This window comes from Notothenia rossii (genome assembly GCF_949606895.1).
Source record: "Notothenia rossii genome assembly, chromosome: 4".
Taxonomy (NCBI): Eukaryota; Metazoa; Chordata; class Actinopteri; order Perciformes; family Nototheniidae; genus Notothenia; species Notothenia rossii.
Genome location: NC_136902.1, coordinates 46,094,634 through 46,107,146, shown reverse-complemented (window position 1 = coordinate 46,107,146; position 12,513 = coordinate 46,094,634). Strand labels below are relative to the sequence as shown.

Below are 12,513 nucleotides of genomic sequence, written 5' to 3'. Positions count from 1 at the left end.
ATCAATTGGTGAATTTATAAAGAAAGAAAGAGGAAACTATTAAATAACCCTAAAAACACACTGAGGGTAGAACATATTATTCAATCTTTTCATCATATGAACAAATTATTCTTTAAGAGATTTTAATTCATGTTTGAATTTGGGGAAGATTTAATTTGTTACAGTATAGACCTACAGTTTAAAGGGATGGTTTTAGTAACCACTCTATAAAAGCAGACACATCTTTATTTGTATGGAAAATGTTAAAGGTAGAGCTAGTACCAAGCCAAAGATAGTATTCCAATCTAGAGTATTGATTTCTCCATTGTAGCATGGTTATTACCTCAGGAGGGAAGATTAAGGTCGAAATAACATTTGTTTTTCGTCCAAGATGTAGAGTTTTAAAAAGAAACTGGGCAAAGAGCGATAGCAAAGTTTTATTTTTTTAAAACTAATGTAGTTACAATACATGCAGGGCCTTGGAGCACTCATTGTGATGGTGCATATTTGTTACAACAAACATCGTTCAGGGAGAAGGGGTCGCTCAACCCACCCTGCAGATGTTTTAAATCTTACTTGCAGCTTCAGAGGGAGCGCACGGCACCAGAGTATGAGTTTTAAAAGACAAGCGCCACCACCTCCTAATGGTCATCCATTCACCAGATGACCTAACATTTAGAGATGTTATTTAAAGGAGAAACATATCTGCCATAAGTGTCAATTTCTGAATTGAACTACAAACCATTAAATAAAATGACTTCTGTTTTAAAGTCCTTGTTAAAGGAGGGAGTAATTATCACATGCTCGGGCACCCAAGGTTCCACACACTGTTAAAGGGGTTAGCATAGCTATTTAAGTAGACCATAATTGAAGATAAATTAGTATAATTAGTTATATTATATATTATATATATATTAGTATATATAGTTGATATTCCACCGGTTCTCACACCATTTCAGGGACTTTATCACTGCATTAGAACAGACCACCCAAAGGTACTGAGTAGGAACTTTTAAGTGATGAAATTCTACAACTGTTGTAACTGACCAAAATCTTCTCCCAGAAATGACTGTCTAGAATGCCGTACCCCAGAGTAGAACGCACAACGGCCCCTTCTAGAGAACATATTACTTTCATACCTTAAATGGTATGAAAGGAGGGAGGGTAAATTTCTCATGAGGAGACAGTTAAAAATGCTAGCAGAACAAGACGACCCACCCCCGTATACAGATGTTGATGACAATGATGAGTTAGTTTAAATGATATGGATGTTCGGAGATGAGATTGATCAATGAATGTCCAGCCGATGTGATTCTTTAAATGATATCATGTGAAGAAGTGAGCAAAATTAAAATGGAGTGAATCCATTTCAATTTACTTCATACTATTCCAAGATAGTATATTTTTATTATTCCAATTAATTTTACACTATTCTAAGATAGTCCATTTTATTTGACTTTATTATTTTATACTATTCTAATATGGTAGATTTCATGTTTCATCATTGCTATTCTAAAATGGTTTGTTTCTTTTCACTTTGTAAAAACAAGTGCCTTAACACTGAGCGTGGTATGAGAACGGTTTCTGTGAAAGGAGGGAGGAAGAAATGGTCTGATACCAAGCCATTGCTGCTATTTTGAAGAATGATATTGAATGTAAACACTAGAAGTTATACACAAGGGAAAACTTTTATGTTTGAGCACAGGCAAATAATTTATTTTGTATTTTTGTAAAGTTAAGCCTATTGAACCATTCCATTTTGATTGCATGTTTGTAATATGAGATATGTACAATGCGAAGTTCAGATGAAGAACTCATTGATTTCAGTATTATACACACCTTTTAGGTGTGTAAGGAGGGACTGTTAGAAATTAAAATCAATGTTTTGATGGTATAATGTAGCTTAAACATACCGTCAGTTTAAACGCTCTTTTATACTGAAAAAACAGAAATTCTTGTGCACAAGCAGTTAAGCTTTTATTCTGAAAATCCTTCGTCTACGGTTAGCATTTAGCATGTGGCTAATATACGATTTCCTAAAGAGGTGAATTGAGTAGCGAAATGACATGGAGTGGTGCAAACCGAAACCTACTGATTTAACACTACAACTATAGATGTCGAGATACTACCATGCTGAATATTAAATGAAAGTACAGTTTATTTGAATACACTATTGTTTACAGACGAGAGTAGCATGTGACAACATCCGGAATGACCGGAAACCAAACCAGCCGTGAAGCATTTTCTGTATGTTTTAGAGCAGGGGTCTCAGACTCAATTTACCTCGGGGCCGCTGGACGTAGAGTCTGGGCAAGTCTGGGCCGCTTCAAATATTCCGCAAAACATTTATTAAAAAATACAACATTAACAGTTATTCAACATCTTCTTAACATGAACTGTTCTTCACAACATAACTATGTACAGTTGCTCTGTCTTACCTACTCCTTGCTGGTAGAGACCTGGCAGGGCTTCCTCTCACACAGCTGAGCCACATTTGGTTTGAGGGAGGAAGCAGTTGAAACCCTCAGTATGGCTTGAAGATGTGCATCAGTAATTCTGGACATGTACTTTGACTTATTGAAGTTCATGGTGGAGAAGGGCTGTTCACACATATATGTGCTCCCAAAAAGGCACATGGTCCGCTTGAACATCCTGGAAATCTCAGGGAAGGAGGGGGGCAATTCTCTCATGAACTGTCCAAGCTTGTCTGCTTTCCCATTCACTTCCCTGAACTTGGCTTTGAGCTCAGAATTGCACTGCAGGTTGATGAGCTCCATTTGAAGCACACCAGGGGCATTTTCCACATCAAAGGAGAAGGGGTCTGCAAACATTTGGAAAGTGGCTCTGTGTGTCTTGAAGTCTGCAAACCGCTGATCGAATTCCTCCTGTAGCTTCACAATGGCATCAATATACTTCTCACCACTGAATGCTGTGTCCCTGTCCATGAGAGCCTTGCATGCTGGGAAATGGCAGAGGTTTTTCTGAGGGAGCTGGGCTTTCCATAACATCAGTTTTGTAGAGAATGCTCTGACATTGTCATATGCTGCACTAACAAGCTGGCCCTGGCCCTGCAACTTCTTATTCAGAGCATTCAGCTCCTGCGTGATGTCAACAAGAAAAGCTAAGTCCATGAGCCATTTGGGATCACTCAGCTCGGGAACAGCCATCCCACCCTTCTCCAGCATGAATACTTTCAGTTCTTTTCTCAACTCAAAAAACCTCTTCAGGACGTTTCCCCTGCTGAGCCAACGTACCTCTGTGAAGTAGAGCACATCCTCATATTCTGACTCAATTTCCTCCAAAAAAGCACGGAACTGGCGGTGCTTTAAGCCCCTGGATCTGATATGGTTGATGCATTTCACAACGACAGACATCACATTGTCAAACTTCAAGCATTTGCTGCAAAGGGCCTGCTGATGGATAATGCAGTGCAGAGCAATAGCCTCCTCCACACCCTCCTCCTCCAGTTTTCTTTGAACAAGTGCCACCAGCCCGTTTTTTCTCCCTGTCATTGATGGCGCTCCGTCCGTCGTAATTCCAACAAACCTCTTCCATGGCAGACCGATATCCGCAATGGCATCACACAGTTGCTGAAATATCTCCTGAGCGGTGGTCTGGCCATGCATTGGTTTCACTGTAAGCAACTCCTCTGTCACTTCAAAATTGTCATCAACACCACGGACATACATTGCGAGCTGAGCGGTGTCAGTGATGTCTGTGCTCTCATCAAGAGCTACAGAGTATGCACGGAAAAGTTTGGCTTTGTCGCATGTCACTTGATAAGTCAGAAATGCGCTCTGCCACTGTGTTAGCTGACAGGCTGATGTTGATGAACTGACCCTTCTTTTCCGGACAGACTATACTTGCAGTCTGCAACATGCATTTTTTTACAAACTCGCCTTCCGTAAACGGCTTTCCCGCTCTAGCAATCATCTCACTCACCACATAGCTAGCTTCGACTGCTAAATCAGCCTCATTGCTTCCTTTGTTGAAGAGATTTTGTTGCTTCCATAGAATTTTTTTTAGCTCTGTGACTTTTTTCTCTCTCTCATCTCCCAGGTATTTTGCATACTTTGCATGTTTAGTTGAGTAGTGACGTTTGACGTTATACTCCTTGTATACAGCGATTTTCTCTGTGCATATAAGGCACGTTGCGTTTCCCCTGTACTCAACAAAAAAATATTCAGTCTCCCACTGAAATGTTCTGTGGTCATCATCGATTTTTCTTTTCCCTGAAAGTTTTGATGAAGACATGGCGATATATTTTGCTTCCACTCTGTGTCACTTGTGGATCACTCTGTCTGGATTGATTCCGCTGCGCGCATTTGATTGACGTGTGGCGGAGTTCCCTCGGAGGGGGGAGGGGCGAGGGAACTCCGCGCAGCAGTTCCCTGCCAGCAGCAGCAGCAGCAGCGGGAAAAATAAAATTGAAATATAAAGCGCAAATGTAAACGCGCGGGCCAGATTAACACTATTACATGATATCAACAAAGGGGCCATGAGAAACTGTCTCACGGGCCACATCTGGCCCGCGGGCCTGGAGTCTGAGACACCTGTTTTAGAGTATTGATTACAGCGTTTAGAATGTGTTACATGAAAAGTGATGAAAGAGAATATGAGGAGAAAAGGCGTGTTAAGCATATGTTGAAGGTGAAAAGTACCAATCCTCTGTTTAAATGCAACAACGGACATTAGAAGCGAGGCGATCCGGCTGGCGGGGAGGAGCCAGCAGAGGATATATAACGGCACCGAACGGGGGATGGGGCTTCTCTTCTTGCTCAGGAGAGCCAGATCACAGCTGTTTTCTGCCGGAACAATATTCTGTCTGTAACACTACCGCTCCTTTTTTAATTAAAGTATCCCATTTGAATCTTTTCAGAGACTCCATTTAGTCTCATTTGAAAGCTTCTCTCCTGGACACGAGAATAAAGAACATATTTAACAATAGCCAGTTCAAAGCCCCCACAAAATTTCACACAATAAATAATCTTCGACAAGACATGCCTGTTCTTGTCTACTTCTTCGTTGTGCTTTATTACTGAGATCTTGTACCCTTGATTTAGCTGCGCGGCTATGTTAGCTTTGCCTAGCATGGTTGGCTTAATGGTACATGTCAAGTGTGACTTATGCTTTTTAATTATTTCGGACAAATGTTTCATGTCATTTACCCCCTTCACAGTCCACGGGCACGACGTATCTGTCCCCGGCTGTTTGAATAGCAAGCATGGCAAACAGAAGACAGCATTTACTTTGTTGCATCCAGCTAGCCAAGCCTTTCTCGTGTACCAGCTACGTGTGAAACTTCGCGTATATGATTTGCTTTTCTCACGAGCATTCTGTGTTATGCACAAATCGGGTTGGTCCGGCCCAAGGTCTTTAATTATCAATTTATCTCCCAAACTTCTGCTTTAGAAATGATTGGAGAGTAGCTCTTGCACGGAATTGGGTGCGGACCGAGGTCCGGCGATTCCACCTGCACACTCACACACATTCTCATCCAACTGCTGCGTCACCTTGGTCACTCACGAAAAACAACTCACGTCAACGCACGTAAGCGACGTGGGCGCCAACGTTTCTACATGGGCTACTTATCGTAGCTGCATGTCCAACCCATCGATCTGATCGTGAGGAGACACAGAATCGATCGTTACCTACATTTTCACTCCATGATAAGAACTCGCGAAGATATTAACAAGAACAGACATCAAAACATGTGGCGCTAGGTAGCTAGAAACTGCAAAATGGCTCACCTTTGTCGTTGTCAGGTCAAAAGTGGTCTTCAACGGCATTAAAACGATAAAAACTCTGCTGAAGTTAATCCATAGGTTAATCCAATGTGTCTGTGTCCCTTTGAAATGATTTCTGATAATCCATAAACAATAAACCTGGTTTTCCGTTTCCAGATGTCAGAGCGAGAGATAGGTTCGCTCTGATGCAAACTTGCATACGCAAAGCCCCCACCTTTTTTTGTTAACGTTGGTGTGTATGTGGAAATCCCCCTTCGATTCTATTGGTTCAAACAGTCAAAAAGAGATGTCAATCACCCAAATCAACCTATGGGTTCCAGAGAAACGGTAAAAACGCCCATTTCCACCCAAATCACCTCAGAGGTGGAGTTTTTTTTGCTAAACCTCTCTAAAAAGGTCAAATGTCACTTGTTGTGCATAAATCTTAATACAGGGGACTTATTATATGTGACCCGCTCTATCGAAATCAGTCGGAAGTCGCAACGGCTCATTTCAAAATAGACGTGGATTTGAGTAAAAAATAATTTTTTCGGGGTTTTGGTGTTTTGTTTGATTTCAAATAAACAAAGTCTTGGCTTTCAGAATTAGAACATTTTATTTCCAAAATCAAACGATAAATACATGTTTGAAGCTTGTAATGGGAAGATGACAGCTCTCACGCTGCTCTTCCGCAGCGTTGCCCCCCCTCCCTCCGGCTGACATTATGAATGAAAAGCGTATAGTAATCATAGATAACACGGCAGAGTCCGTGACAGTTTATTTTCATCTGATTTCAAATAGACAAAGTCTTAGCTTTCAGGATATTAAACTTGTTTCGCCAAATTCAGATGATAAATACAACTTTGAAGCTTGTAAAGGCATAATTACAAGCAGAGAACGGAGTAACGTAACGTCACAGCTGGCATAACAACAGCCGGTGTTTCTTGTGAGTGTTTTCGCCGGGAAACCAACACAATACACAAAAAAGAAAAAATACAGAAACACACACACACTATATAAACCAACATTATTCCTCGCGACCTTCCCCCATTAAAACGAAAATATTTTTCTTCCGTATTTGACAATTTATTAGTCGCTAATCAGATCGATGAATTTCAGAGAAGAGCAAATCGCAAGACTGTTGAACTCCAACATTGTGAGAGGGACAGCCTCTGATGAGCAATGGGTTCAGCTGATCACTGATTACTTTTTGACCGCACCGGTTGAAGTTTCCCCGTTATCCGGCTCCGATTCAGAGTCAGACAGCCCTGACACTGACAGCAGCCCTCAGACCAAAGATGCTGAAGAGGATGAGGACACCACAGAGGAGCGACCACTGCTGAACGAGCCCTTGGTGGCCGAGACACTTCAGTCCGTACGGCATTATGTGAGCGAGGACAGCGCTCAAGAGATTGAGAGGGCCCGTGACTACAGGTGTAGCTGTACATTTAACGATGGAGTTCCCTGTTACACCCGTTACACCCCTGAGGAGATGGTCAAGAGACGAGACCAAATTAATTAAATGACTAATGGTAAGTAACGTTATAACATTATATTATTTAAATACCTTTGACTGTGGTAACGATGTGTGTGTGAGTATGGGTTAGTGTTAAAAACATAACAATTAAAATAATGCTCACATAACCACCTACAACTTAAAGTTGGCTAATACTCATTGAAAAATAATTGTGGTGAACATTTTCATAAATGTTTCAACCCTACATTTTATCCACATGGGGAGACATATTTTTTTGGCTACCCCTTAAATCACATGTAGCCCCAGCGTAATTATCTAAAGATGTGCAGAGACAGGCAGCTACAAATGTATTATCTCATGTGAGAGCATTTTACTCTGGAGTCACTGCCAGCCTGTGGGTACAGGCTATTTGCCAGACTAGCGTGTACTTATTATTACCCTTTATAATAGATAGACTATGTGTGTATGGGAGTGTGTTTAACATAATACTATAGGCAATGTGTGTGGGGTGGGCCTGTGTGTTCTGTTACACGTTAAAGATTTAAGTTGTGTGTGATGAGTGATTGACACAACACATTATGCAATGTTATATGATTTTCCAGGTGAAAAGCATTTGGTGCTACTTGGAAAGATAAGCTCCAACATAAACCTCTCCAAGGAGACCGCTTGTGCAAAGAGAGGACACCAAAAGGAGCGGAAACAGCAGAGAACGTCCTATTTCTTAGATGCGCACACAATCTGCTGGGAGACTTTCAAGTTTCTACATGGGTGAGTTTGATTTTGAAAAGGCTACTTCAGTTTTGGTAGTGTTACTATTTTCAAATGAAGTGGTAATAAGCCATGCATTAGTTGAACTGAGTTTGACAATAACTGAATAGAAGCAAAATTTAAAGCAATAGTAATACATAAATAAATATATATATATATATATATACATGCTTTTACATAATGAAAAAATACAACGACAATGTATATACTACAATGCATACATTAAAGAAAGCCATAAAAAACAATCAAAGACTGATTTTTTAAACCATTCCAGAATTTCTCAAGACAAGCTGACAGGCATCATCAAGTTCTACAAGGAACATGGCTTGGCCCCAAGGATGATACGTGGTGGTCGTGTGGTGACCAAAAGGGTGTTGTCCTTTGAAGACATCCAGCGAATTGTACGGTTCATTACCAACTTTGCAGATGTCTTTGCCATGCCACTTCCTGGACGGATTCCAGGGTTTAAGAGGACGGACATCAGTGTTCTACCAACAACTGAGACCAAGTCCTCTGTGTGGCGGAAATACAAGGTTCAGATGCAGGTATTTTCTTATATCTTAATCTTGTTTTTTGGGTTTTTTTTACACGAGGAAACCTCAATGGAAAACTAATGATGAGTAATCTAACAATGCTATCTTTGTCTTTAATCACCTTTCCAGGTCACCGTGCTGCTGGCAACAGCACATTTAGGAAGCTGTGGAAGGATCTGACTCCAAGTGTCATTATTGGGAGGCCGATGACAGACCTATGTTGGTTCTGTCAGAAAAACAACATTGCCATCTACCGCAGCTCCAACCTTCCCAACTGTGTCAAGTCAGCGAAGCTCAGGAAGCAGGAAGAACACCTCCGCACCGTGGGGGTGGAGCGTCAGGCTTACCAGGAGTAGCTGTAAAGAAACAGCTAGAGAGCTGGGTGTCAAATTAGGACCCAACCAACCCTGTAGCAGAGACATCACCATTCACTACAGCTTTGACTATGCACAGCAGGTGAGGTGTATGCATGTGATGAATGCTGTGATAATCCAGAATGTTTGAAATGTAACAATATGAATATTCACACATTTTTAGAATTAGAGTATAGATCACTCATTAGTTAATTCATCTGTTGGTCTGGTGTTACAGGTTCACTACCCCAGTGACCCTCTCCAGCCCGGGCCCATTTACTTTATGGTTTCCCAGGAAGTGTGGACTGTTTGGTGTCTGCTGTGAAGGTGTTCCTCAGCAGGTAAACTACCTCATGGCTCATTGCAGCAGCAAGGGTTCCAATGCTGTCATTGCCTACCTCCACCACTTCTTCTCTCAGTATGGGCTTGGGGAGAAACATGTTCACCTGCACTGTGACAACTGCTCTGGTCAGAACAAAAACAGATACCTCCTCTGGTACCTTGCTTGGTGGTGCATGGTGGGACTCCATGAAGATATCTCCCTCAACTTTCTTATTGCTGGCCACACCAAATTTGCACCCGACTGGTGCTTTGGCCTGTTTAAGCAGCAGTTCCGCTGCACACCAGTGTCCTGCCTGAAGGACATCAGCCAGGCTGTCAGGTCCAGTACCGTCACTGGAGTCAACATCCCCTAGCTGGTTGGAAATGAGTCAGGGGAGACCTTCGTTAAAACAGACGACTGGCACAACTTCCTTGCCCCCAGCTTCAGACCGCTTCCAGGTATCAAGAGATACCATCACCTACGCTTCACCAGTGCCGAGCCTGGAGTGGTCTACGCCAAGGAGTTTGAAGGTAAAGAAGAAGAATCCTTCATGCTGCTACGCACAGGGTGCTTTACTGACCAGGAGGCACGTCCCACTGAACTGACTCCCCCTGGGCTTGATGAAAAACGGCAGTGGTATCTTTTTGAGAAGATCAGAGAGTTCTGCACTGAGGAAACCAAAGACATCACCTGCCCCAAACCCTTAACACCTCATCCTTAATGAGTGAGAGTGCATAACACATCAACACTATGTCATTCTTCTATAAATGCTGTAAATATATATTTCAAATTGGTTTTCAGGACTGTTAGCTACTCTGTTGCTTGTTTGCTATTTTTTATATTGTGTAGTATATTTATCTGTTCTGTTGCTTGCTTCTTTCTCTAAATTAACTTTTGTGCCAAATGATTCTAATGTTGTTATAGGTTAACATGCAATCAGTTCATTTAAGTATTTATTCATAGTGTTTTTCATAAAAATTGTATATTGATGAGTGTGCACGTGGGTACGGGTGTGCACGTGGGTACGGGCGTGCACGTGAGTACGGGCGTGCATGTGGTCTGGGTGTGCACATGGCCATGTACATGGGAATAGATGTGTGCGCATAAGCATGTGCTCAAACATGACCAAAATACATGTTAAATTGATGAGCGTGCACGTGAGTTCGGGAGTGCACGTGAGTACGGTAGTGCACGTTGGTACGGCGTGCATGTGTAGGTGAGGGCCTTTGTTCCATGTATTGATGTATGAAAGTGACAACAAGAGAACAGTATAGTGTGTGTGTGTCTGTGTTTTTGTGCAAACAGCTCTAGATGAATTCGTTTTATGGTATGGTTCATTTGAATAAATACCTAAGAAAGTACTGCAAACTTTGAAGGCCTTTTTCTCAAAATCATGGTTCAGTGACATTCATTATGTAAAGTGACGTATTTTGCTTAATATTTGGAGGACAAAAGCAATATTGATATAATTAGAAAGCTAAGATTTTCTCATCTTTCCAACAGTGTATCAAACTCAAAATGTGTTTTCGGGTCAATGTGACTGAAAATGATAGAGCAGGTCACATATGTTGTACTTTGGATTCCGAAAGCTTTTAGTCTACCTTACCATCATCCAAGGGTAGTTTTCAATATGAGTAAAAAATAATTTTCAGTTTTGTATTATGTTAAATCTATATTGATATTGATTTTGACTTTTCTACATCCAACTCACAGGTTTACCATTACTTTGAGAAAAAAGATTATTAATTTAAACCTTTTAGAAGGGAAGATATGGTCATTTGTTCTGGGAATGTCACTTTCGAGCCTGAAACCTGAAAAACAGGCTCAGTGCTTAATAGGTTGATACAAAAAATATATATTTGATTTATCTTAGATAAAATAAGGCAATGTTAATTCTGTTTCAAACATGTTTAGTTTTTTCCCTTTTTATATAAATAAAAAGTATAAACTGCTAAATGTTTTGTTGATCCTAAATAGGTCATTTTATTCCTTGTCTTACCTTTCATTTATTGGTGTTTTTTATCCTCCATCCAAATATATTCACACCTGTGCTACCTCCTGGGCTTCCTGACTGTCAAAAATGACCCTGCAACCTGTGAAGACTGGAGTCCAATTGAGTACTTTACCCAATACATTGACATTAAAGTCTTTGAAGATTTGGAAGCATTCACCAATCAAAGAGAGTTACAAACTAGAGGAGTGTCTCTGCATACAACTCCTGAAGAAATTAAGATCTTCTTCGGCATATCACTCCACATGGCCTGCCTAGGCTGTCCAAGAATGAAAATGTTTTGGGCCAAAAAAACAAAAGTGCCAGTAATAAGCAGCAACATGTAAAGGGATAGGTTCTTCAAGCTGAGAAGCTCATTCAAGATGGTTGATGACTTGGCTGTAACGGAGGAAACAAAGAAGGCAGATATTCTTTGGAGAGTCAGGCGATTACTTGACCGTGTGAGACAAGGCTGTCACAGTCTTCCAAAAACCAAAAAGGTCTGCATCGATGAGCAAATCATCCAATTCACAGGCCGCTGTCCAGTCAGGCAACACGTTCCAGGCAAGCCAAACCCCACTGGCCTAAACGTCATTGTGCTTGCTTCTCCAAATGGTCAGATGCTGGATTTCGAGGTGTACCAGGGGAAGAACATATTCAGGGAGCAAAGATTGGGTGTTTCAGCAGCATCAGTCCTACGAATGGTTGAAACTTTTCCCACAGGAAATCATATATTTTTTGACCGATACTTCACAACGATTGATCTCATGGATACATTGCTGGCAAAAGGCCTTCCAGCAACTGGAACCATAATGAAAAACAGAGTCCCAAAAACATGCCAGCTGCCAGGAGACAAACAGTTGCGAAAAGAGGGGAAAGGAGCATCAGTGTCAGTGATTAGAAACAATCCTGAGCTAGCCATCACAAAATGGTTTAACAACAAACCAGTGCTGATGGCTTCCACTGTACATGGCAAAGAACCCCAAATCATCTGCACCAGATGGTCCAAAAAAGAAAAATGTCATCTTCAGGTGGTAAGGCCTGCAGTGATCAGGGAGTACAATGACAACATGGGTGGCGTGGACCTATGTGACCGCATGCTAAGCTTCTATCGCATGTCAAACCGGACCAAGAAATGGACATCGCAAGTGATTACTCACTTCTTCTTTGATGTTGGTCCATTACAAACTCCTGGATCCAGTACAAGTCTGACAGCAAAGCGCTTAATCGTCCAGCCAAGAACACCAAACAGTACCTGGACTTCAAATTACACTTGGCTGAAGAGCTGATGGATAGTCCAGAACTGGATGACAGCGATGAAGAAGGTGAAGAAGGGTATGAGCCACCAACCAAAAAGAGCATCCC

The 12,513-nt window shown here is 41.5% G+C and overlaps 1 protein-coding gene across 1 annotated transcript; it reads right to left on the bottom strand.

Annotated features, from left to right (window-relative positions):
* Positions 1 to 2,247: 2,247 nt before the first annotated feature.
* Positions 2,248 to 3,798, bottom strand: LOC307037162 (general transcription factor II-I repeat domain-containing protein 2A-like). Its single transcript, XM_079677939.1, has 2 exons — positions 2,418 to 3,798; positions 2,248 to 2,303 (listed from the first exon to the last, which is right to left on the bottom strand). Exon 1 carries the CDS (start codon positions 3,666 to 3,668, stop codon positions 2,418 to 2,420), a length of 1,251 nt encoding a protein of 416 aa, XP_079534065.1. The 5' UTR covers positions 3,669 to 3,798; the 3' UTR covers positions 2,248 to 2,303.
* Positions 3,799 to 12,513: the final 8,715 nt, after the last annotated feature.

Coding starts and splice junctions, on each gene's coding strand:
- LOC307037162 (XM_079677939.1), bottom strand. CDS start 3,668: ATGTATGTCCGTGGTGTTGATGACAATTTTGAAGTGACAGAGGAGTTG.